Raw genomic sequence first — 26977 nt, forward strand, 5'->3', positions numbered from 1 at the left:
TATTATATTATTTTTATTCAATAATCATAAATTAATATATGTTATTAGAAACATCGTATCTGAATAATATATCACTCTTAATCAATGTCATTATTCTATAAAAAAAATAACACGAGTATAATAACACTTTAGCGACTAGTAGATTTAAATTTAAATGGAAAATTGAAGGTTTATCATCTTTTTCTAAAATTTATTAAAACCTACTTAAGTTATAAACTATCATCTTATGTAAAGTTTATATCTATAGCAAAGTTGATCAGTAAGGTTGTTAAAGATTCTAAAAAATGAAGATTCTGTTATAATATTTGGATTCGGTAACAAAAATATTATAAGTCGATCCAAAAACATTATAATTGGGATAGTGTCACTTTTTTTATTATCATTCTTCCACAATAAATAAAAATAAACATGACAAGGTTTTAATAATATAGAAAACATAAACTTAGAGCAAGTGAGAAAAAAGGGATTTATCGTCCCAATTGATTTCTTCCAAAAATACTCAAATTTTTATATATCTAAGTATTAATTTATATATTATAAATGTATTAATTTTTTTATGAATATTTCCCTTTTTTTCATTACAAGATTGAAAGAGAATAAAATTTTGCTATATTTATTACTCTGTCATCCTTTTGATAATCTGTTCCTTTCCTATATTTTTTTACTATATAATAATATATCATATAATTAAACATAATATTATTTTATATTTAAAAATTGTTAAATATATGATTTATTAATTCGGTGGTTATTTCCACCCACTTGCTCTTGAATTCCTAAGTTTCTAACAAAATTAAAAGGAATATGAGAAAGATCACTAAGAACTATTTTTTGAATGATAGCATTGACCATAATAAATGCAAGCTTATCAATTTGGACAAAATCACAAATCCTAAACAACAAGGTGGTCTTGGGATCGAGACCTTAAATGGGTGAAGCAAACTATTCATACAAAGCCAATCCTTCTCCGTATCCAAAAGAAACAAGAGGTGGAATCAACCAATCTCCTTCACTGTATCCAAAAGATTACTGTCTAAATATAACGGGATAAAACCTATGATCATGGATGCAACTTCTGCGAAATTTTGGGGGTGACGCAACCTCTGACACGTAATGACCAGAGGTCATTTATGAAGCCACTCAAATCCGGCGTCCCTACAAATGCTCATTTGGTCAAGCGGTTCGGATTTAATTGATCGTCACTTGGTTTTGTACCCAATAAAATTTCTTTCGTCCCTTCTTCTCGTCGTCGCTCCTCTTTTTTCTTTCTCTCCCGTACTAGTAAACCCTAACACTAGGACCTCGACCTCCCTCCGCCCTCCCCCTCTTCCCGAAAGCTCGGATTTTGGGAGATAGGCGAGCTATCTGACACTCTAACCCTAATCCTCCCCCGGCGGTCCTAGCCATGGCCGGGCAGTCCGTGAACAACCTCTACGAGACGGCGTCCCAGCCCGACACCAGCGGAGACGCCTACACCTTCCTCGAGTTCAACACCCAGGACGACTTCGACGACTACCCCGAGTTCCAGGAACTCTCCCAGCCCTCCCGATCGACCGCTTGGCCCCCTCCCTCTCTGCCACCAGAGCCCGTTCCGGACACCCCGGCCGCCGATCTGCAGGCACCGAACTCCGCTTCCCCTTCCCCCGCGCGCTCCCCCTCCGCCTCCTCGTCCTCCAAGGTCAGGGGTGCTTCTGGCGGTCAGGCAGCCAGCGCTGGCGCAGTTGATGCCCTCGCGGCCGGCATGAGCGGGCTTAACTTCGAGGAGACTGGCGATGAAAATTATGAATTTGGCAAGGGGGATTTCACGGAACACGCTTGCCGGTATTGTGGGCTGCAGAACCCGGCCTGTGTTGTGAGGTGCAACATTCCTACGTGCAGGAAGTGGTTCTGTAACTCGAGGGGGAACACCTCGGGCTCCCATATCGTCAATCATCTGGTGGGTGGTGATATCTGTTTGGAAGTTCTGCATGACACATAACAGATATCTGTTTCCATTAAACATAGCATAATTGATTTAGGTCCTCAATTTCAGATGGTTTGATGGAAATCTAAATGTAAACTATGAGTTTTTATTAATTTTTTCCCCTGAACTAAGTATTCACTAGTTGTTAAATTATTTTACTAGAGGATGCTTCATGCACGGACTTCTAAATTTTATGTTTCCTCTGAACTTAGCCTCCACAAGTCTACTACTTTTTTTTCTTTCTGAATACTGTTCTTTTTTGGTTGGAAACGTGAATGTTATGTTGTTAAATTTCATTGACATGAAACATTGGACTTTAGTAGAAATATGAAATTGTAATTTGCTTTCATATATCATGGCCTATCCATCTGTTTTAGTTTCGTTCTTTTGGGATGGGGGCCAAGTTCCAGGCAGAACACTCTGTAGTTTTCTGATATTTTGGATAACATTTGAATGAGATCAATTGTTGTCTTATTTTATGCTACATCAGCTATTTCAGCATCAATTAAAGGTAATTAACAGTGTCTTCATTGCTGATCCATTTTTTAGTTGAGGTTTATTTCTGAGTGCCTGTGTGTAGCTTCTGTTTTCTGTAAAACGTAAAAAAGGCAGAGAAAAGGAGGAGAATGTTGTCGCGACTGTTAAGTTTTTGTATAGGCAGTGACTAATTTTAGGTCTTATATTCAGTACATATGGTGAGATATTCTTCTAATAGTTGCATAATGTTAAGTTTTGCATCAGCAGCAATTAAATTTAGGGTCTCATATTCAGTGCATGTGGTGAGAGGTTCTTCTAACATTAGTTGCATAATTATGCAGAAATCTGTTGAGCAACTGTCATGTTTGGTTCACTTAGTCAACCATTTGATGTGGATCATAGGGTAATGACTGTGAGCACAGAATGGGTTCAGGTTTCTTGACATATTTTAGTGATTTAAACTTGGCAGGAAATGTAGTTCCTAATATTAAAAATAATAAAATGATTGAAATCATGAACTGGAAGTCTTTTGCATAGAAAGTAGGCTTCAATCTTTAAGACCTAAGACCTAAGACTAATTTTTCATTCTGTATCTATTACACTGTGAGTACTTAATCATTTGAATTTCTATGGTTATGCTATTCTGTTTGCAATATCTTAGATGATATATCATAAGAAATATTCCTTGTAGTAGAATTAGATCTCATAGTAGGTTGAAAGCTGGAATCGGTCCAAAGATGCCAAAATATAACAACAAATAAAATATAATTAACCAGGTTCATAAGTGGCTGTCCCTTATGAACCTGGTAAATATTGTTGGTTCAAAACAGGAACAAATGAAATAAGTGGCTGTCCCTTATGGCATTTCTTTTATTTGGTAGAGGGCAGAACAAGACAGTTGTGCTTATGCAATATGTTGATACATAACATTTTCTCTCTGTTTTCAGAAATACTAAGAGCAATAAAGAATACACATAGATTAGTTTTTATGTAACAGTATCCATGGAGCTTGGCATTTACTATTTTTTATTTGATTGGTTCTCAGGTTCGAGCAAAGCACAAAGAAGTTTGTCTCCACAAAGACAGCCCATTAGGAGAAACAATTCTTGAATGCTATAATTGTGGTTGTCGGAATGTTTTTCTCCTTGGATTTATTTCTGCTAAAACAGAAAGTGTTGTTGTTCTCTTGTGTAGAGAACCATGTTTAAATGTCAATGCACTAAAGGACATGAATTGGGATCTAAGTCAGTGGTGTCCACTCATTGATGACAGGTGTTTCCTACCGTGGCTTGTTAAGGTTTGCCAATTTGATTTACTGCATTTTTTATTTGTGACTAAGACTCATACCATTTACTGACTACTGTTAGTTTCCCTCAGGTTCCTTCAGAACAGGAACAATTGAGAGCACGCCAAATTAGTGCTCAGCAAATCAACAAACTGGAAGAGCTTTGGAAGACAAACCCTGATGCTTCTATGGAAGATCTTGAGAAGCCTGGAGTGGATGATGAACCTCAGCCTGTTTCTTTGAAGTATGAAGATGCATACCAGGTTAATTCCTGTTTACAAATCGTTATACTTTATCTTGAAAACCATGAATGGTAGGATAGCTGTATCTCCAAGATCTTGTTTCTTCGTGGATTGAATCAGCTTATCCTTTTGGACATTCTAATTACTCCAGAAGGGTTGCTTATACCTTTCTTAATGGATGGGTCTTTCCTTTTTTTTTCCAGTACCAAAATGTATTTGCTCCACTTATTAAGCTTGAAGCTGACTATGATAAGGTATGCATGTTGGATCCATTTTTTCCATGTTATTTATTTAAATGCTTTGGTTAAATCTTTCTAACTTTGGAAACATTCTTCTGAGGAACATATATGGAAATATAATCTATCCATACAAACATATTCGTATATATTTCTAAACATACGTTAGGTGTTTTATGTAGTTTTGAAATATATGTTCTCTATTTTATGTTACATGGTCACCACTGATGTTTACACTTTGCAGTTGATGAAAGAATCACAAAGTAAAGACAATGTCAGTGTACGCTGGGATATCGGTCTTAACAAAAAGCGCATAGCCTATTTTGTCTTTCCCAAGGTTGACTTTGACCTGACTTAGTTGCTAATCAGCATTGCTAGCTAACAGTTTCAAACCTTTTTCTAACTGAAATCATGGTAATTATTTTTAGGAAGATAATGAACTAAGGCTTGTTCCTGGAGATGAGTTGCGGCTGCGATATTCTGGTGACACAGGTCATCCTGCATGGCAATCTGTTGGACACGTGGTATGCTGGTTTCCATTTTATTTTTTACATAATTGATAAATAGACGAAGGTTGCATCTTTCATTTAAACTCGAATGGATCTAAAGTAAACTTTTTTCTCTATTTATATGAATATATTTGATGTGTATTCATTACCCAAGAAATTTGTTAATTTTTAATTTTTTATCTATTCAGATTAAACTAACTGCACAAGAGGAGGTTGCACTTGAACTTCGTGCAAGCCAGGTATAACCAAATGTTGTTCTTTGTATATGATTTAATTGTTTATTTTGCTTAGAGATGTGTAATTATACTTACCACATCCTTGTCAGGGAGTCCCTGTAGATGTGAATCATGGCTTTAGTGTGGATTTTGTCTGGAAAAGTACTAGCTTTGACAGAATGCAGGGAGCTATGAAGACTTTTGCTGTGGACGAAACAAGCGTCAGTGGGTGAGTTGCATCTGTTTTTCAATGTTACTATTTGTTATGGTCATTTAGCTGGTGGTACAACATAATGTCCCTGTAGTGTGCAAAAAGTGCCTACAGTGCACCATGATTTTTTGGGCATATTCTGGCACACTTTTTATCGATACATTGTTGCAGATTGGATGCTAGAGTCATGTCGTTGTATGTAGGTCTAAATTTTTTTACGTAGCACTACCATGAAGTTATCTTCCCATGCAGTTACCTATATCATCACCTTTTGGGTCATGAAGTTGAACACCAAGTAGTCCGTAATGTATTACCTCGACGGTTTGGCGCCCCTGGTCTTCCAGAGCTAAATGCATCCCAAGTGGGTTCTCTTCCTCCTACATTGGTGTTTATGGGTTTATAATTTTTCACTTATTCTATTAAATTAGGTTTGCATTAGTAAATTTACCTTATCTTTGATTTAATTGGAATTGATAATTTATTAGTTTTCATGATTCAGAGCTTGCATGTGCTGTGTCTTATATTAATGCTCCGTAATGTTTCATGAAAATTGATTTTATTTGTATGTATGGACAAAACCCCATTAACCTTTAATTCATTAGCTTTAAATAGCACCCAAGGAAATGAAAAGGAGAAAGATATAGAGAAATTGGATTTTTTGAACCCTTAAGCAAACTGTATACACCATATGACTGTATGAGACATGCTCTGACTAGGCTTTTCTCTGATTTGAGGAGATAGGGCTTCTCAACGTACGACAAGAGTGAAAAGAAATCATTGCTAATCTGTTACTAATTTATTGCATAAAAGGACAACCAATTCCAACCATAGCCTCTAGGACTTACGATCACATATATCTGTATATTTTAATATTGACAAGGCAAGAGGATTGGTGGTTTTAAAATTTTGATAAATTAAACATTCTGAAAATTATAATTCATTGTTTACCACATGCGACAATAATTGTTTATAAAATTTCAAACATCACTATTAAGTATTAACTACTCAAATTTGTTTTAAACTACCCACTTTCTAACTTCTCTTAGTCCTCAAGGAAGCTGAGAATATTTGCTCTATGTTTATGGACTACTTAGAGGTCTTGTGAGAGAACATTTTCATTCTTAGGTTATCTAATCATGTAATAAAATCTTATCTAGATAGACCTTTAGAACAACAAATTTGGGGTTTGGATACATGATTCTTTTCTACCATTGAGTTCTGTGTATTGCAATATCTTTAGTTGAGAAAACTTGAAACTTTTTTTAGTTACCCATGATGTCTTCTTAGGTTTGTGGTAAAACACAACCCCTGATGATTCCAGGATTTCCCTGACCCAATTCATATTGAAAATAAGATTCTTTACTTTCAGTAGAACTAAAAGTTAGTTAACTAAATTTTTTAAATAAAATAATGATTAAAATATGGATGGAAGCCTCTAAAAAATAGAAAATTCAGTTGAAAGGCTCTTGTTGTGGGATGTGCCTAATGAGGTATGGATCGAGGTTATTCCTCTTCATAACATACTACTACTATTTCAAGTTAGAGAGGATCATTAAATGCAGTTCCGTTAGTCCACTATCTGGAGTAGTGGTTGTTGATTTGGTGTTTGAGAGGACCCAATAATCCCAGCCTTCTTAATGGATGGTTGATGAAGAGGGAGAAATATCTGCTCAGTAAAGCTTGGATGTCTTTTTTGAATCTACACAATAGGAGAATCTCTGGTCTTCTGATGTCTAACAAAGACCTTGTTATAATTTTTAGTTAAAACTTTTGGGGAAATAACATTTGTAATAGGTAATTCCATTAGGAAATAAAAAAAAGATGAATCTAGTGCAGGATGCACTCCCCAATGCATGGTTTAGGGAGGATCAATGCATGGAAGCCTTATTCCTGCAAATAGAGAGATTATTTCTGTGTTTCAAACCCTGATCACCTAGTTTAACTTGCCCTTGTTTTTAAGAAAGAAATTGAAATCCTCAAAACAAATATTCTTGTTGTTAGTTACTCTGTCACCAAAGGAACTTTTCCTTGTCATCTTGATCATTGGTATGGCGACATCATTCTTTAATCAATAACTCTTTGAGTTACAAGAATTTGTAGAAGTTTTGAGAACATAAAGGTGATGTGGCATATCCTTGTGATCACTATATCTTTACTTTTACTAAAGGTGGTCCATAGTGATTTTTATGGACATAAACACAAAGTGTAACAAGTTATTAATTATAATCTAGGGATGACGATATTATCTTGCTGATGGAGAAAAAAATGTTGACTTGAAGATTCTCTGTAGGACATAGAGGAAACACAGCATTATTGTGACAGAAGATTAAAAACTCATCGGTTTGTCTTTTAATGATTTATCGTGGTTTACACCATTTACCTTAACAAGTTCTATTCTTGATTTTTTTGGTATAAAACATAATTACCAATAATTCTGGAAATTTTTTGTTTTCTGTTTGGAATGAAACCTTTCTGTTTGTATAGTACATTTTAAGTCAACTTGAACAAGATATGCTTACGGATCATTTTTCAGTACTGTTTGGTATAGCCCAATATACTATTGTATTATCGTTATCATATAATGTAAAACATTGGTACACTAGAATGTGAGGAATCACAATCATTTAGCAGTTGCACATTTGATGCATTGTCATATTAGCAAAAGATAGGAAAAGCTATTTGTCAGGCTGGAATTTGAAATATTATGAACAACAAAATATGGATGTGCATTCCTCTACCTTGGTTTATAAGTTTGTAATGCATTATGATTGAATATAAGATAATGTTGTTTCTTTTATTTTTTTGGTTTGTAACAATATTTGGAGGAACTGTGGATGCTTTTCTGCCTTTGAAATGTCTTATCCTATTTTGTCCTGGTATTCTGAGGCAGTCACCTATTCTGCATTTTTATGGTTATGTAATGTGTACATGTTTATGGTATCATACACCAAAATTTTGTAGCTATGTAATTAAGAAGCCTTCTTTCCTTTTAGCTATTATATTTGTTTAGTATTGATATGTTTCAAAATCTTTACATATCCTAATATCTTATACATTGTTTATGTACAAAAGTATTGTCATTTGCATATGTAATAAATCTTCTTGTTGTCTTGATTTATTTCTTTTTTGGGCAGGTTTTTGCTGTTAAGAGTGTCCTCCAGAAACCAATAAGTTTAATTCAGGGCCCACCTGGTACGGGGAAGACTGTCACATCTGCAGCAATTGTATATCACATGGCTAAACAGGGCCAAGGGCAGGTATCTTAACAATAATTAAAAGGTAACATTTTGGAGGAAGACATTGTTCAAAATCAAATGACATTTTGTCTATTCCAGGTTCTAGTATGTGCTCCAAGCAATGTTGCTGTTGACCAACTTGCTGATAAGATAAGCTCAACTGGGTTGAAGGTGTGTTCTCAGTGAGCCTTTTGTCTTTGCACAAGATGTTATGGTGTCGAAAGTTTGCCAAAATGCTTTTTAATTTCTTATTTATCATTTTCTTATGATTTATACATTTTCTCTGATGCTTTTGTTAAATCTTTCTCTAAAATTTCAAGATTTTACCATGTTTTATGTTTTTGCCTTATAAATTTTGGCCTGACTTCATCTTTGGAATGGATATTTCTCTTGTGATTGGCAGTGCAAGTGTTGTAGATTTTTTGATGGATGGAATTGAGGTGACTTAATTGTAACTTAAAACAGATCATGTCATTTGTGTTGGTTTGAAGTGAATTTAAAAGGTTCTTTTGGCATTTCTGTGTTCATGAAGTCAGGTCCAAATTGCTTGTTATAGGTGTATTTTTGTGGTATTACTGTGTTGATATATAGATTGCTTGCTATCTCAGTACCAGTACTGGGCACATGTTGTGTACATACTTCTGGATACTTATTCGATGGGTCATGAATGCGAAGAAAGTAACCATTTTATGAACTGAAATGACAGTGCAGGTGTAGTAGATTTTTTGATGGATGGAATTGAAATGACTTAATTGTAACTTAAAACAGATCATGTCATTTGTGTTGGTTTGAAGTGAATTTTGCAAACATAAAGGTTCTTTTGGTATTTCTGTGTCCGTGAAGTCAGGTCCAAATTACTTGTTATAGGTGTATATTTGCGGTATTACTGTGTTAATACATAGATTGCTTGCTGTATCAGTACCAGTACTGGGCACATGTTCTGTACATACTTCTGGATACTTATTCGACGGGTCGTGAATGTGAAGAAAGTAACCATTTTGTGAACTAATTATTCTAAAAATGTATACTTTCTTGGAGAATATTGTTTTACTTGAATATTGAATTTTTAATTGTGTGCATGTTGTTGAAGTATGAAATGTGTTTCTCAACTAGCTTTATATATTTCATTCATCAAATAGAGTTTACTGATAATCTTGTTCCTCCCTCCTGTTATTCAGGTTGTCAGGCTTTGTGCTAAATCAAGAGAAGCTGTCATGTCTCCTGTTGAGCATCTAACACTTCACTATCAGGTATAGTTGGAATAGCCACTCTTTCAATTACGACTTATTGCAAGATTTTCTGGCATAAAATTGATATCATAGAACATTGCAGGTCCGCCATCTTGATACATCTGAAAAGAGTGAACTTCATAAGCTGCAGCAGTTAAAAGATGAACAAGGTACATATTTTTCACTTCAACATGAAACACCTATTATCTTTGTCTTTTTTTACATGACTTGTTTTTTTTCCAATCTATCCTTTGTAAAAGCAGAGTTTGTTTTAGCATGTGTCCTACTTCGATGTGCTTTGTTTTTGTGATATCACAATTATGATATAATGAATAGTAGAATCCCCATAAAACTCCTGTCTACATGTTCAATTGATTTTATAGAATTTCCTGGTCTTCATAAATGAAGAAGAATGCTGGTGAAATTCAACAACTGTTCTTTTCTTCTTTCTCTTCTGCATTTTTTCCTGTTGAGTTTATGATACTGTCACCTTGTAAAATGTTTTTTTTTTGTGGTTTTGTCCATCAGTAGGGAAATAGTGCTCTTTTACTTGCATTCTTAAAGTTTGTGATTGGTTTTTCATAAATCTTGATTTTGGCTTATTGTTATTTGAGTTAAGAAGTTGAACTTTGTGTACGTCTTTTCAGGTGAATTGTCAAGCAGTGATGAAAAGAAGTTCAAAGCACTAAAACGGGCTACTGAAAGGGAGATATTGCAGAGTGCTGATGTAATTTGTTGCACATGTGTTGGTGCAGGAGACCCCCGGCTTGAAAATTTCCGATTCCGCCAGGTAAGGAGATGCCTTTTGTATAATTACTTTAAGGTCTAGATGGCAACTAGAGCATTGCTTTTCTGCTAGACTAGATCCTAATGATGATTGATTATTTTTCACATTACATATTTCTTTAGTTTTAAACATGTGCCTCAAAATAAAGAAAAAGGACTATCCAATTTGTGAGGCTCCTACCATGCAGGACCTGGGGAAAGATCATGATGTGTTTTAACATCCTAATATTGTGCTGTTCATATTTTGTTGTTTCAGGTTCTTGTTGATGAGTCTACACAGGCAACAGAGCCTGAGTGTCTTATTCCATTAGTTTTAGGTGTCAAACAGGTAGCTGGTTTTACATGCTTTCATATGATGCCTTCATCATTATGTGGTCTGATTTATTGATACTTTAGTCCTTTCTTGATTAGGTTGTTCTTGTTGGAGATCATTGTCAGCTTGGTCCAGTCATAATGTGTAAAAAGGCTGCTCGTGCTGGATTAGCGCAGTCTCTCTTTGAGCGCCTTGTTCTTCTTGGTCATAAAACTTTTAGATTGCAGGTGATTACTGTTTTGGACTTCATTGTTCCGTATTAATGGAAGTAACTTGTCAAAATTTATGTTGGTTAAGCAGGCTCTAAATTTTGATATTTTATGACATGATTGCAGCTTACAAGCTTTTGCTGTTTTCATTATGTTCCCCTCTTATATGGGACATTTGATCAAATTAGCATCTTTTGCAATTTCTTGAAATTAAATATTTGATGACAAATGGCCAGTATACCTGTGGAAGCTGTTTCTGCTTGGTAGTCAGTCATCACACATTGGTCTCTTAAAAACTGTCAGTGCTATGGAAATTGAATTTTCAGATTCTTAGTCATGGTTGTATCTTGGTACTTTTTTTGTCATCATACCTTGGAGGGGTCGCTGATGAGATCATTATAATGTGATTTGGAGCATTCTTTGTCTTGGTTTTGGAATACTAGTATTTTTAGCAAAATTATGGAGCCCTGATGTCTCCTTTCAGGGCTACTAATGTTTCCAAGTCTTGCTGCAAATTGTTTTATGTGATTGAAGAGTTAGTGTGGTATTCGTCAAGTAGAAATATATGCAGCCTTATGACTGGGATCAAAAACTGATTACTAAAACCAAAAAGGTGGTAGAGATTGTATCTTCTTTATCATTTTCTGTTTACATATCTTTGTGGATATCCCTACGCATTTTTGTGTGACATACCTAAATTACAAGCTCATTTGATGATTGCTGAGCATATATGGAATCGCAGGTCCAGTACAGAATGCATCCTTGCTTATCTGAATTTCCTTCTAATAGCTTCTATGAGGGCACTCTTCAGAATGGAGTGACAGTTAATGAGAGGCAATCATCTGGCATTGATTTTCCTTGGCCGGTTCCAAACCGTCCTATGTTTTTCTATGTGCAGGTATCTTATGCTCTAACCAAATTCTCTTTTCATCTTGGAAGATGTGGATGAATATATCTATATTCTCTTCTCATGACTCTATAGTTGTTTTTGCTGTATTCTGAAATATGTATTTGCCTTTTTAGATGGGCCAAGAAGAAATTAGTGCAAGTGGGACCTCTTATCTCAATAGAACTGAGGCTGCAAATGTTGAAAAAATTGTTACTACTTTTTTAAGAAGTGGTGTCATACCTAGTCAGGTACTCTCGCTTCAGCTCTTCTGGTCCATTTTCTAAATTTATGTTTGATCTGCTCTGATCGGTGGCTGGATAATGCAGATAGGAGTTATTACACCATATGAGGGGCAAAGGGCGTACATTGTGAGTTATATGTCGAGGAATGGTGCTCTTAGACAGCAGCTTTACAAGGAAATTGAGGTTGACGCTGATCTTGGACTGTTGGACACTTCTGCTATTGTTGGTTTGTCTCTTTAACTAAATTTTGTTATTGCAGGTTGCTAGTGTTGACTCCTTTCAGGGTAGAGAGAAAGATTACATTATTCTGTCTTGCGTGAGAAGTAATGAACATCAGGTGTGTCTTGCTATCTCTGTGATTTTTTGTTCATGTTTTTCTTGACAGCAGAATACCTGTAGCTGGCTTTTGGCCTATGTTATGCATTATGAAATCATAAAACATTGATTTAAAAAGACAGATTACTAACAGGCTTTGATTCATAAAGGAAAAAATGGATACTGCTGGAGTTACAGTATTCTAATACATATGTTGATAGACAAATAAAGTGATCTACCTCCGATTAAATTTACATTATGAAGCCCTGCTAATTTAGTGTTGCCCAAATTTTTACTTTGAAAGATGTTGTTCATAGTAGATCTAGATGATCAGTAATTTAAGGTGAATGAGGACCTCCTCGAGTGAATTTTTGTGTCTTTAGATTAAAAAGATGATATTGCTTCTGAGGCATTAGTTGGATCCAATGAATTTGATTGTAGCTTGACTTTTAATATTAAAGTTGAGATAGCATCTTTGGTACAATAAGACGTTGCATGCTCGGCATCATCTGGCCACTATTATGATGAGCATCTTGGAGTGGTGTCCCTAGTTGGCATGATTTTCACAGAATAATACAAGTAGTATGGTTTGCATTCTAAATCATTGAGGGGATGAGAGTTTCTATACAAGAACAAAGTTGGAATCAACTATGGATTAATTATATTGACACTGGAATGCAATAGGTTATTAGATACAAAAGTTGTGTTAATTGACAGCTTAATGGATTTTTAGAGATTCATACTTGAAATGGAGGTTGGATTCAGATTGAGTAGTCATGTTATTGTCATAATCAGCTGTGTTGTTGCTTTTTATTAAGTGTGCCATACCATATACAGTAGTTTGATAGTTATTTTGGGCACTTGAAAGTTGAAACACCTTATTTGTTTAGTTAAGTATCTATTTTTTCTTGCACTTTTTGAGCAAGACATATTCAAGGTACATCATTACATGCAATGTGTTAGTTTTTTTTATTTTTCTTCTCTTTTTTCCATCTCATTAATTTTTTGGAGATGGTGGGGACAGCAATTATACTTTTTAATCAATGATTGTAAAATTTTAATTGTGTGGTGCTTTCCTATTGTTTCTACTTTTCAGGGTATTGGATTTCTTAATGATCCACGTAGATTGAATGTTGCACTAACTCGAGCTCGTTATGGAATTGTTATCCTTGGGAATCCCAAGGTTCTAAGCAAACAGCCTCTTTGGAATAGTTTGTTGACACATTACAAGGTGTTGCTTTTTTGCTTTTATATTTTAATGTTGTTTACACATTCTTTATTGCAGGTGTGTAGTACTATGGCATGCTATTTCTTTTTTGACTATTTGAGTTTGTTTAAACCTTAGTATTTTGCTATTTCTTTCTTATCCATATTTTAAGAGTTGCAGAACCATTCAGTTTCTTGTTTAACCATTGCAGTATGAATTTCTTCAATATACTGGTCTTTTATTTTTTTTAATCATGCAATTTAAATCAAGGATTGAAATTTTGTACCGTACTGGAATTTCAAAATATGTTCGATATGGTACTGTACTACTGTATACCGATCGGTATATTTCGGTATACTGCTCGGTGTGTATATATATATATATATATATATAAAAGGTAAACCGCTCGGTATATCTCTCTTCTCCCCACGCGGGGTGACGTCGCAGAAAAAAAAAAATTTCGCTGAGGCATTACCTCTATTTGCCCCACGACGCCAATACTCTTCTCCCCGCGCACGGATGAGAAGTCGCCGCAGACGAGGAGAGCGGCGCTGATCTCAGGTTCTCTCTTTTTTTTCCTATTTCTTTCTTCCTCTTCTGCCTCTTCTTTCACTTTCACCCTCGGTCACCGTCGACTCTCTCTTTCTTCTCCCTCATTCACCGTCGACGATAACGGCCTCAATCGAGGCTACTGCTCAGTAGCGGGCGGTTCGTGTACTGGTCTGCTGACGGACCGGTACATACCACCTGTTACGGGCGATATCATTCGGTATTGCAAACCTTGGTTTAAATGATATGGTTAAGACCAAGGTTTCAAGTTTTGCATACCAGGTAGTAAGGACTTGCTGGTCTGGATTTGAACTGGGATGCTGACCAGGGCTTTTCGCTGATTCAATTTGGATATTAAAGGGGGTATGGCTTAGGTTTAGCATGCTCACAGGATGCAGGCTAGGCGTTTTGTGATTCCATTTATGAGGCGAGTTTTTAGTGCTTGTGGGACAGATTCTCCTTGCACCGGTGCTCATATCGGTGGCCCTCCTTGTATATTGGTATATCTTTCTTATTGATGTTTTAGCAGTTGCAGAAGCGTTCAGTTTCTTGTTTAACTATTGAGGTATGAATTCCTTGCTACAGGGTATTTAATTCTTTTTATTTATGCTGTAGCATTCATTTAAATGATATGGTTAAGACAAGCATTTCAAAGTTTACCTGGATCAGTAAGTGCTGATGATTATATTGTGGTCCAGGCTTCAATGGGGATGTGGACCAGGGTGTTTGCTGGTTCGATTGGGTTTATTTTGTCTGTGGGGGTGGCACCTATGGGCTTTAGCACTCATAGGATACAAACTAAGCTTTCTGTGATTTCTTTTTGGGATTTTAGCTTGCATAGGATGCGGATGCTCACACCGATATCAAGTGGACCTGTACCAGTCCACCTAGGGACCAGTACATGTCCGGTAGTTGAGACTTCGAACTGTGGTTAATACCAAGGATTTTAATTTCTCGTGGTTCAGCATAATTATCAGTCCGACTGTTGACTGGGATGTGGATAGCTGAAGTCCGGACTGGCCCATTATTTAGATCTTCTTTTGCTGCCTGTTGCTGCCCACGTGCTCGTGGCCTATCGTCTCTTCTCCTCCACTGCCTGTTTCTCCTTTTCTTCTTTCTTCTTCCTCTTCTTCTACAACCCCCCTCGCCAGCAGATTGGTAGTGGATATGTTCTGGTGTGTCATGTGTTGGCATGCTAGAATGGACCAGACCTATGCTGGTTCAGCCATGGACTGGCACGGGCATGGGTCTGGTACCTGAAATTGGATTCCTTGGTTAGGACCTATTTTTAGTTTTATCTTTTATCTTACTTGTAAGTCAGATAAATATTTGTTTCATTCTAAAGTTTTGCTTTGTGTGTTCTTTGTGGTCATTTGATTTGTACACCGTATCATATTTTGAATTTGTTTTTTCAGGAACTCAATCTTTGCTTTAGATGGTGTGGCTTGCTTTTTTTATATTACCAATTTAGTCAGACAAGTATTACTTACGTCCTTATGTTCATCATGTGTGCTAGTCCTTTGTTTGCCCTTTTAGTCATCAAATGCTGATAAGCTGGCTTTCCCTTTAGATTGATTGGAGCAGAGGTTTTCCTAATTGAATGAAACATGGTTTTGTGAGGTTTTTTAAAATGATGTCCACTATTTGTTCATCATGAAGAACTGTAGTTCAGTTGGTTTACGTTTGAGACTCAGTGATCTGGTGTGGGATAATGAACTTTTTTTTTCTGAAAGAAATTGTTTTCCGGCAACAACTTGTTTGGCCTAATCTGTAATTTATTTAATCATGTCTCAATAGAAGTGCATCCTTTAGTTATGTGATTGGTTGATTACTTCTGGCAGACGCTACAATAGTTTCCATTGATTTCTTTAGGTTTGTATGTGGGATAAAGCTAACATTTATAATATTCAGGTCGTAACTTTTTCCTGATAAAATATTCATAATGAAGTTAAAGAGTAATTGTTTTGACATAATTGGGACTGCTAAAAGTTTATATCATTCCGCATATTATGGTCGACTCTGGAATATTCATTTTATGTCTTTTGATGGTGTCTTTGACTTTAGCTATTGTCATGATTTGATTTGGCCTTCTTTCACAAATATATATGGACATAACTTATTCTTGTTTATTTCATCATGTCTAGGAGCATGAGTGTCTTGTAGAAGGACCACTTAACAATTTGAAGCAAAGCATGGTACAGTTTCAGAAGCCAAAAAAGGTATGCTGTAGTCACACACAAAAAGGAGAGAGGGCAGAGAGAGACTTTTCTACCCAAATCAATCTGTACAAATTTAATCTTTCTATTTAAGTCTCTGTACTTTGTACCATTTGTATAATGTGCCTGTGGCTGGTTTTATGGTCAACAGATTTACAACAGCAGACTTTTCTATGGGGGTGGTCCAGCGATGGTTCAGACTGATAACTATGGTCCTGTCAGTTCCTCAAGCCCGCTTGCTGAGAAGAGAGGTGGGCGCATTAAAGGTATGCTTTTTAACTTGGGTTATTATTGAGATGAAAATAAGAAGTTTTCTGATAGTTGACAAGATTAAATTTGTTTTAAGCATAGTTGAGGAATGGTTCATGCCTTAGCAATTGAAGCACCACTTATATCTAATGTTGATTAATTTTTCTGGGGAACACCTTTTGTTTAAAAGGAGTTTGTAACTGTTTGGTGTATGCATAAAAACCAGGTCATTCTTATGTCCCATTTGGCCCTTCAAATGGCACGCAAAAACCTGGTATGCATCCACCGGGATATCCTTTGCCCTGTGTCCCTCTTCCGCCATTTGCTGGAGGTCCTCATTCTCAGCCATATGCAATTCCAACTCGTGGTGCAGTTCATGGACCTTTAGGGGCTGTTCCACAGGTCCCACAGCCTGGTAATAGGGGTTTTGGGGCCGGTCGTGGTAATGCTGGTGGTCCTATTGGTGGTCACCTGGCTCATCAGCAAAATTCCCAGCAAACTTTGGGTATTGGGTCTGCTTTCAACTTTCCTCCCTTTGATGATTCAAATAGTCAACCATCTGTTGGTGCTCCATCATCTCAGACTGGATTAATGACTCAGGTCTGAAACCTTTACCTATCCAACATTGGGTTTGCATGGGTGATCAATTCCATTGTTTTCTATCTTCTTTCTTTTTCTCTTCTAGATGCCAGTTCAAGGTCTCGGTCAAGCATTTCGTGATGGACTTTCTGTTGGTGGCATGTCACAGGTACTTGATGATGGTCATCTATTATTTGTTTTGCTTTCTTTGCTGATGTGTTGGTTTTTTTGTTGATGTTTAACCTTCTTTGATTTCAGGACTTTATTGGTGATGACTTTAAAAGCCAAGGATCACATGTTGCATATAATGTTGCTGATTTTTCTGCACAGGTTCTTATGTTATTATCCTGCACTTCTTTATAATGTATAGTTGTATACTAAGTTGTTCAATGTCTTTAGGTTTAGGCAGCATCATTTTAAGTTTCGCCTCAGTGATTCTGAATATGGCAGATAAATGTATCTTCGACTTTGATATTGTATTTGTTTTTGGTTGTAGCTTTCATTCGAATTTCTTGTATTTCTTATCATCCATTTTGTTGCTGTCTTTTATTAAATTATTGCATTTGTCAAAGCCAACTTTATTAATATGACATTTTGAATATTGGATTCATATGCCAATCTTGTTATCATGATCTATCATTTTGAATCTTGGTATATAGGGTTCATATTCAATTGGAATGGAGATCCACGGAGTCTATCAGTTATCATTGATCATTGTCTTCCAATGTGCATCTGGCCATTATAGTTTGTGGATGAAAAAGGATAGCGTCATGTTAGCGGAAAAGGTTGACATGCATGTTGATGTTAATTGCATCAAATTGCATGTGATGACATACTGGGACTTATTATTTTGTTGTGCCTCTTTGTGGTACTTGTCATTAAAATCTTTGAACAGAGGTATTTTAGTTGGATCTATTCCGATATTTTGATATGTATGCAACTTCAGTACCATAAGACCAAGACATGTGCATGTAGTTGAAGTACATCATCAAGAAATATTAAACTGGAAAGATATATATATATATATATATATAGAGAGAGAGAGAGAGAGAGAGAGAGAGAGAGAGAGAGAGAGAGAGAGATGCTGGAGGGGATGTCACTTGTGTTATCAATTGGATGATTAAATTAGAGATGTATCTGGCATGTCATGGAACCATGAACATCTGTTCTGTGTGTAAGGAAGGTTTTACAGGGGGACTATACCGTCAGGCCATGTGTATCAGAGTGTTGCACAATTTAGGAAGCAAAATGTACAGATTCATTTTTCATCTGTAATATGAATTCTGAGGTTGGATGATTGGTGTTGTTATAATCTGAAAAGAATAATGCAGATGTGTTTACATTAGAGCTAGCAATCTTCGAGGATACATCTACTTTTCGTTGTTGCGAATAATGACTAGGAAAAGTAACGAGATTATTGCCTTTTCCATTTTGGTGTTGATTACACTTGCTTTGCCCTATTTCTGAGTGTATGCAGGCTAATTGAGCTGTTTCCATTTTTACATCGACTATACATCTTCTGGTTGTTGAATCTGTGCAAGTCTGCATGGCATTTGCTGTAAGCCTGCCACCATTGTGTTTGCAGCACTTGGCATGGTCTTGTATTTCAAGGATACAATTAGTTGTGGGCCTTCTTTAGTCAAATTATCCATAGTGTTTCACTATGTTAGTTTTCATTGTTCCAGCTAAATGCAACATATATTAAATTGAAATTGCCATGACCTTTCAAAGACTATTGAAGGTGCATTCTGTTTTGCTGGTAAACTACTGCAAACGGGTCAACCTGTGCTGTTGAACATGCACCACCAAGGCAATTCTTGTTACCGTTGTATGTATTTTCATATTATTTACTGTGCAACTTGGTGGATTTGAGTAGATGTCATTTTCATCAATTTCTTCGGGGTTTATGCCATATATTGCATTCCCCCATGGATGAGATGCACTGTATTGCCTGTATGAATAATTGATTTTTTATTTTACTTGTGCTACATCTCATTTTGCTCACTTGACAGGCTTCTCAAAGTGGATTTGGTGTTGATTATGTCTCCCAAGGTCCTCATGCTGGTTTCCCAGGGAGTTATTTAAATCAGAGTACCCAGCCAGGATATTCCCATTTGGGCACTGGAAACGATTTTTTGTTTCAGGTTGATTAGCCTTAAATTGATCTTGTATTTCTGCTCCAAATGATTGCATTCCTTTTAACATTTTGGCTAAAGCATGAAACATTTTAGCAGGAATACATGCCGCATGGATCACAAGGTTTATTCACACAAGCAGGATTCAATGATCCATCACAAGATGAATCTTCTCAGAGCCACTTTGGCATGGGTGGGCCCAGTTCTCTTCAGTCACAGGTTCTATTAGGAGCTTGTAATTCATGCTCGTCAAGATCTATCACATTTCTAACAATGAAGCTTCTGCAGGCATTGCTAAACCCTCTGTATTCACAACCCTTTGCTCATTATAATGCTCAGCCTCAAAATCTGCAGTCTCCACCACAGCAAAATCAGGGCTCACCCAATCAGAAACTTCACTACAATGGCTGAGCTGCACTGGATTTAGGAGTGATGGGTTACATCCTTTGCACCCATCTTCAGTGGTTGTGCCGAGTCATGTCTTCGTACATTGACAGATAACAGCTCAACCTTCTTTTTTTGGCTTCTCGCAGTCGCATATGGTGCACTAGTTTTAAGATAGGAGTGGTGCATATGGAGATTCGAGATAGCAATGGTGCTGATTGTGCCTGAGGAGAGGATTTAGCCCATACTTCCAACTACATTTATTTTTTTTCGGAAGGAGTTGACCATTGGGAGAAAGCATCTTTTGCTTATATGAGGGCTCACAGCAATTGGTGCCTGCATATTGTGAAGAAAGCCATTCTGAGGGTAAGTGAGACATTGCGCATACATGTTCATAACCAACGCTAAAGGCTCCATTTTGAAGAAGTGGAGTTTTCCTCCACCCGGATGGTATGACGAGCAAGTGTTGCATTATGTACAGCAGTGTTCAAAGATGACTGGCCCGTGCTTGCCATTTGCATGCTCAGATACGGATCAAACTCACGCCTTGTCCTTTGTTGGAATTTAATTATGAAATTAGTGCATAGTGTCATTGTTACAAGGCTCTGTTACTAAGAAAAACTGCTTTACTCGAAGTGTGAGTTTGGAGTTTGCTTGATTTATATGATTTTGATTTTTATTCTTGTGGTAAATTGATATTATATGGTTTTAATTTTTTAATGAGCACCGGGCTTGCTTCTCTGGCTTTGCTAAGCTTCAAACCTTAAAGGATTGAACACCAGACGTCAGCTAGCTGCTGGCAGTCAGTTCTTGTGGTGATGATTTGAGCTGTTCATGCATGAAGCAATTAGATTATATGCTGGCAGTCAGGGGCTTAAAAGTGTGGCATCCAAGTTATGGAACGGGAAATGTTGGCATCATGTGGTGGTTACCTTGTGAGATGTGGTGGCTGCAGTGGATGGGAATTAGTAAAGAATTTCAGTTCTTAAGCTGATGAATACTGAACTCTGAAACAGCCAACAAGGACTGTGCGAGTTTTGCTGATGCCCATCGGGTGAAGTTTTGAACGGGATTGATGCTTTAAGCCGAGAAGCAGCAGTTCGAGTGTTGGCAATGAGCAGCAGTATTCTTCACTTCCAGGTCCAGTTTTCGGGAACAAGACAAGGAAGATACCTGTTTCCCTTAGCGCAAGTGAAATTACAAGTTTTCATTTAAGAATTGAATCTAGTGTGACTAATATATGAGTCCGTAAATCAAGTGGAGTTAAGGGAATTGAATCAAGTGGAGTTACGATTGCTTGTTGGGTTGACAGCTTTCAAAACTCAAAATGAGGGCGTTTATGAGTTAAAGGGAATTGAGTTCAGTGTTGCGCGTTAGGGAAGCTTCCCGTTGCGCAAAGGCGCTGATGCTATTTATTGTGTCACGGGGCATTGGGTAGATAAGGGAGTAGAGTCTCTCGTTTATTTCGTCTAATGTTATTCTTTCTTTTGCACTATATGTATTATATTCTTTAGTTGGGGAACAAGCAATTGGTATTCCATAGCTACTGGGAACTGGTATTTCAACAGCTATTGGAACCAGTATTCCATAGCTTATGGAATTGGTATTCAATAAAAGCACTTTGTTTGTGTCGATTAGTCTGAACGACTATGCTCAGTCAGAATAGGATAGTATTTGAATAGTTAGAAATAGGGTCTTAAGAGAGCCTAACCCCAGCCTCATCCTGGTGATTAGAAGAAACATCTCTGATCCTTCACCCTAATGTGACACCTTCTCTACCAGAAGAGTTGTATTCTTAACAGGTTCAGTCGACTAGAGAGCGAGATTGATTATTCATCTTCTGGTATGGGAAAGTTGTCCCCTGTACTAATTAATACGAACCAAACTCTTAGTTTTATGGTCTTCAAGTCATCATTTTACAATACTCTTATTTTAGGCTGGTTACCATTACCTTTTTTACTTGGAAGAATGATCCGAGCAAGGGAAAGCGTATTGAGTGCACCTAATGCGTCTATGCATTTTCCATTCTTTTTATTAGATCAGATGATGAATTCAATAGAATGTCCAATCTCTAGTGGTGGTGGCTGACGATGTCAGCTGTCTGACCCAACCTCAAACTCTTTCTTGCCTACCTATCTATCTAGCTATTTGACTCTTTGGCCCCAATTATGTAGGTGGTATCATGATTTTTTGAAGAGATTGAATTCCTTGAAACTTTGATATTAGCCTATAGTAATGGAAATGACAATTAATATCTATATGATCCACAAAAATACATCGGCCCATATAAATGAAAGCGATCTTGGTCCATGGAGTCCTAATAAAGTCTGCAAGTTCTATTCTTGTGGACAAGTCTATGAGAGAGGAAGCAGGATCGGGATCTGAAGCGATAAGTAGTTCTTCGAGATACCACAATAAAATAAAATGACTCTCATCTCAATACACTGCTTATTTAGTAAGGAAAGGCGTGAAAGCCGTCTTTCTTATCGTTGACCAGTGTTATGACAAATCAACTATTGAAGGTACGTACCCTATGGCTCTTCTAATGCATTATTTAAGCCCTACATCTTAGTCGAGCACTGTTGTATTGCTTGTTGAATCGAGCATTCGAAGTGTCGAGTCAACTCAAATCTTAATTTCTTCTTTCGAGCACAGAACTTCTCTTACAACTGTAGCCAACTTTTGAACTAATCCTTCTCCTTCTGATCTCGGTGCCAACATAGATGAAACTTGAATCGGAAGTGGTCACTTGAAACCACCATCCGATCCGGAGCAAATCCTGTTTTCATTGATTTTGAAGTTCATAATGTCATTTCCGATTACCGAATTCTATTATCGACACGCTTCTTTGATTTGTCAGTTCATAATGTCATTTCAAAATAAAATCGAATCTATCTCTCGTCTTGCTTGTCTCGGTCAGATTTACGAGTATTCGTTGATGTTAAGTTCATTTAGTTTGACTTTTCCTCTAAAGAAATGAATTAAGTTTGACTTGAAGCCGAGAATGAGTCAGTTGTTAATTGGCTAAGGGCAAAAGCACAAGGTGGAGTTCTTGTTTCATCGACGAGAGAAGAAGCGTGTTAGGCTTCTTGTGCTTGCTTGGATGCTTTGATTAGTCAAAATTAAATATGTTAAGTTATTATTTTGATTAGTCAAAATTAAAATAATTTAATTAAAGTAAAATTATTTAGTTAAATAACCTAATTATTATGAAAATTAATTGTATGAATACCTTCAGTCATATTTCTAGCTTAATGATGAGATAAATTAGGAATATGAAACTCTTGAGGCATAATTACAGATTCATCAATTATGAATATAATCATAATTATAGGTGTATAAGTTATGAATATAAATAAGGTTATGGTCACACCGATTGTAGTATCAAATAAAGTTTCTCTTCACTCGTCAAAAGAAATCTAAAATTCTTAAGGATATTACGTAGAAATACTTGGATGGATTCATCATTTATGTTCCGTGTTAATATGTTTTATAATTATTATAGGATTTCATGTATATTATTGTGGATCTAATAAGTCTTTATAAAAATGTTCTAAAATTCGTTTTTGCTCTTATAAAACATGTTTGATCCATATTTGATGTGTTAAAGAACCAAACAAATGAACCAACAAATCTTGTTTTGTATTTATAAACCATGTGTTGAACAAAAATTCAATTTTTTGATATGTTAAAAAGATCCAACATATTATGCTTGGGTGCTTATGTGAGATCCAAAATGCATTTGAACAACCTTTAGAGTAGGAAAGAACATAGATTTTGAGTTCGGATCGAGTTGTTATGCACTAACAGGAGGAGCAAAGAGAAGAAAGATCAGAATCAAGAGAAGAAGGATGAGAGGCAACGAGCAGCAGGTAATCAATCCTCAACTAGAGGTCATATGCACTGACTGACTGCTCAAATAATTAAGACTTGCATTCTCTCTTTATCACATTACTTGTTAACAAAACACAGCTTACTCCTCAAAAGTGTTAGTGAGCACTTTGTATTGCTTCTTCTCCGTTCCTCTATAGAGAGAGAATATTTGATAGCTATCTATCTACCTAACACCTTAAGACTTGACAGTTAGCTCTGCTCTAACTTAATCTACAGCTGGCTCAGTGTTACACATACATATAGAATTAAGTAACCAAAGAGCTTATATATACGATTATTGACATGGTAACTCAATTCTTATAGCAAATTCCTTAGTCACCTTCTTGTAAACAGGTAGTTGATAATTTGCTGTTGACTTTAGCACAAAGTCAACTCATGAATTTCCTTGTTGTAAATTGAAAATAGAACTTGTTTCTTGCTCCCGTTTCAACAACTCCCTTACTTACGTCCTTGACTTGCAAGTTACATCTCGACTATTGACACCCCCAACTCAATTATCTTCTTCTCCCAACTCTCCGTGGGGTTGGTTCGATGGAAGGAAGTTGACAGGGTATAATAGACACGGACGAATCTGATATTTCTCTATTCCATCGGTGTCATCATAGTTCACCAGCGATCCTCGGAGACTCGGGTCACGCCGACTTTGGAATCAACCCCGATTTGGTACCATACCTGCACTGCTTCACATTCCCAATCGATCCACAAAACTCCGTTCCGTTGCGATAACCACGAAACATGTCCAAATGAAACAGAAGAAATAAAGAGAGTAGTAAATGAATAAGAACGATGGTCCGATCTTGTTCCTCAAGTTTCGGAACTTCTCGGGCTCTCAGATCTCAGCCGTCCATTTGGTTAGTGGCGGCGCCGACGGCGTCACTGTAGATGTGATAACGGGGAAACCCAAACCCATTCCATGGAAGCTTAAGTGGCCGCTGGCGAGTGGGGTTAGTCGAAAGGGAGGGAACGAATTGACGACTATACCCCTGTTACCCACATGTAGAGAGCAGCCAGGCCGCCACCGCCGTCGTCCTCCTCCTCCTCCTCCGTCTCCCGCCTCGCGGTTCCCTCCGGTTCCGCGGATTCCCGGCCGCCGCCGTCGTCGTAGAGGTGGCTCCAACGACCGGAGAACCGGAACGAAGACGATGAGAGCCGGTCCACGTAGTCCATCAGCCACCCCCTCGACCCTTCGCCTGACGGCCCCGCCGCCACGGGCCCTGAGGCAGCGGAATCGGCGTCCTGTCGCCTAGGTATCCGATGCACTACCGCCTCCACGTCCTCCTCTTCCTCGTTCATCATGTGGTCGAACGACGAGCCGATCGAGTGTGTTTGGTGGCGCGACGACGACGACGACGACTGCGGTGTAGGAAGGGACGGGTTTCTCCGGGATAAGACGTCTCCCGGGGCCCGACTGCTAGCGCTGCCGATCTCGACGTCGAAGCTTCGGGACATGGGGGGGTCCTCGCAGGGCGTGTGCGACGCAACCGAGGGTAGAGGCGGCGGCGGGAGGGTGACTGGTGCGCGGCAGAGAGGGCATGAAGGGGATTTCCGGATCCAGGGCTCGACGCAGCCGGAATGGAAGGCGTGGCGGCAGGCGGGAAGCAGGCGTAGGTCCTCATCGGGGCCGAAGGGCCGGAGGCATACGGCGCAGTCCGGCGAGGATTTGGGGAGGGCGGCGAGGGAGGAGGAGAGATTGAAGATGGGGAGGGAGTCGATCAGCGCCGACTTCACTGGATCGGAGCTCGGGTCAGCGGTGGACGTGACAGAGGCGGAGGTAGAGCGTGAGCTGACGAGGAGCGACGCCGCAGCGACGGAGGAGGACGAAGAGGAGGAGCGGCGGGAGGAGAAGAGGAGTCGGAGGATGAGGTGGATAGACACGGAGGCGACGCAGACGCAGGCGAGGATGGCGGCGATGATGAGGAGGCTCGGGCTGAAGGATAGGGAGGAGGAGGAGGAAGTGTCAGATGGGAGGTGGTTGGGCTCCACCGCCAATGGAAAGGGTTGGAGAAGCAGTGGCGGTGACGGAGAAGGCAAAGAGGGGCCGTAGTCCATGGCGAATGTGGGGAGATAGCCTCTTGGGCTTTGGAAGATATGCGTGAATTGTACGGGAAGCAGCCGCTTCTTTCTCTCTTTAGCTTTGCTTTGTGTTTGCTACTTTGGCTTACGTTGCTTGTCGTCCCCCCTCATCCTCACCCACCTCTCACTGACTCTTTGGCTACCTGTCTACTTTGCCCGTTTCTTCCCCTCTCATTGCCGTATACTTAAAAGTTACTTCATTATAAGGAAAAACAATAAAATATTTCATATTTTATCTGATACTGTAAATTAGTGACTTTATTTTTTCTTGAAAGAGCAAAAAAGGGCTAACTTCAGATATTATCGATATATTTTGGAGCTTCACATAATCTAATTCTAATGTATGGACGACATCGGAATCAAAATGGAAACAACTTTGTAATCTATACAATATGTCACAGTTCTATGTGAGCAAAGTTTATGGTAACACTCAAAAGAAAGAGAAGGTTGCAGATGCTTGTTGGAGAATAAAGGATAAGGCGAATCACCTGTCATTACAGCATCCGTCCATCACATGAGATGCAATGACACATGAAAGTCTCTAATTGAGCTTGCGTATCTTTTAATCATCTGTCACTGCCACCTTAGTATGTTTCTGTCCCCATATAAAATTGGCAATTCCAGCTCTAAAAACTTACTTTTTCATGGATCAAACTTAATTATATTGCAGCGGAATGAGCAAATGTTTATTTCTTTGTCAAATTCCTTCCAATCTTGTTTCAATCAAGCAGTTCCAATCATGAACATCCATACTTGTTCTTATTCTAATTGCAGTATTTCCTTCTCTTTTTTAGATTTTGGAAATAGATTTTGACCAAGCTTGAGATCGACTAAATGGAAATAAAAACTTCACCCTACACGTGAAAAAGAATGGATGAAAATGAAAAGGATTAATTCTCCTATCATTGGATTCCAAATCTTACAAACAGTAACACCTGCCTAAAGCCTGCAATGTACACAATCCAATGGTTGTAAGCTACAATGACCAGTGAGTTCCGCCACAGTACTACTCCATCCCCTTGCTTCTTGACCGTCAACTTCCTTGTAATAGGATCAAGTGAAAGCACAGTGATATGAATTCCACTGATATCTCTACATCATCTGCAAGTTGGCAGTCATAAACATACTCAGCAACTGTCCAAAGGTCTCTGTGGATGAAGCATGGATAGGGATGTATGAGTAGAAAAAACCAACTGCCTTGTTCCCTCGTCTGAGGGGTGATCTCTTTGTCACTGGGCCATGGTTGCTTTGTCTGCTGCACTGGCTTGCCATGTTTTATCAGGAAGAACCCGAGGGTTCCACTGCCAACCTGCACTGTTAGCATCAGCAACTCC

The 26977-nt window shown here is 38.0% G+C and overlaps 2 protein-coding genes across 6 annotated transcripts; one reads left to right on the forward strand and one right to left on the reverse strand.

Annotated features, from left to right (window-relative positions):
• Positions 1-1204: 1204 nt before the first annotated feature.
• LOC103983130 (regulator of nonsense transcripts 1 homolog) lies at positions 1205-20368 on the forward strand. Of its 5 annotated transcripts, XM_065145818.1 has the most exons (30): positions 1206-1936; positions 3486-3737; positions 3818-3988; positions 4171-4221; positions 4448-4540; positions 4632-4727; positions 4901-4951; positions 5038-5156; positions 5391-5499; positions 8273-8395; positions 8474-8545; positions 9553-9624; positions 9707-9773; positions 10251-10393; positions 10646-10717; positions 10801-10929; positions 11654-11809; positions 11935-12048; positions 12127-12225; positions 12302-12379; positions 13454-13588; positions 16258-16332; positions 16481-16595; positions 16805-16852; positions 16952-17178; positions 17264-17326; positions 17416-17487; positions 19170-19301; positions 19389-19511; positions 19581-20368. In XM_065145818.1, exons 1-30 carry the CDS (start codon positions 1406-1408, stop codon positions 19701-19703), a joined length of 3711 nt encoding a protein of 1236 aa, XP_065001890.1. In that variant the 5' UTR covers positions 1206-1405; the 3' UTR covers positions 19704-20368. The 5 variants fall into 5 exon arrangements, with proteins under 5 accessions (XP_009398576.2, XP_065001890.1, XP_009398574.2 ...); XM_009400301.3 differs by having other exon boundaries at positions 1205-1936; positions 16805-17178; positions 19389-19485; XM_009400299.3 differs by having other exon boundaries at positions 16805-17178.
• Positions 20369-24263: 3895 nt separating this feature from the next.
• Positions 24264-25805, reverse strand: LOC135635867 (E3 ubiquitin-protein ligase ATL4-like). Its single transcript, XM_065147272.1, has one exon. The coding sequence runs from the start codon at positions 25617-25619 to the stop codon at positions 24546-24548; it is 1074 nt and encodes a 357-aa protein (XP_065003344.1). The 5' UTR covers positions 25620-25805; the 3' UTR covers positions 24264-24545.
• Positions 25806-26977: the final 1172 nt, after the last annotated feature.

This window comes from Musa acuminata, chromosome BXJ3-4 (genome assembly GCF_036884655.1).
Source record: "Musa acuminata AAA Group cultivar baxijiao chromosome BXJ3-4, Cavendish_Baxijiao_AAA, whole genome shotgun sequence".
In the NCBI taxonomy this organism is placed as follows: domain Eukaryota; kingdom Viridiplantae; phylum Streptophyta; class Magnoliopsida; order Zingiberales; family Musaceae; genus Musa; species Musa acuminata.

Excerpts from the sequence above, each read along its gene's own strand:
- LOC135635867 (XM_065147272.1), bottom strand. The coding sequence starts at position 25,619 with ATGGACTACGGCCCCTCTTTGCCTTCTCCGTCACCGCCACTGCTTCTC.
- LOC103983130 (XM_009400299.3), top strand. The coding sequence starts at position 1,406 with ATGGCCGGGCAGTCCGTGAACAACCTCTACGAGACGGCGTCCCAGCCC. Across the intron at positions 17,327-17,415 it reads CTGTTGGTGGCATGTCACAG|GACTTTATTGGTGATGACTT; the intron begins GTACTTGATGAT and ends CTTTGATTTCAG. Across the intron at positions 19,302-19,388 it reads GAAACGATTTTTTGTTTCAG|CAGGAATACATGCCGCATGG; the intron begins GTTGATTAGCCT and ends GAAACATTTTAG.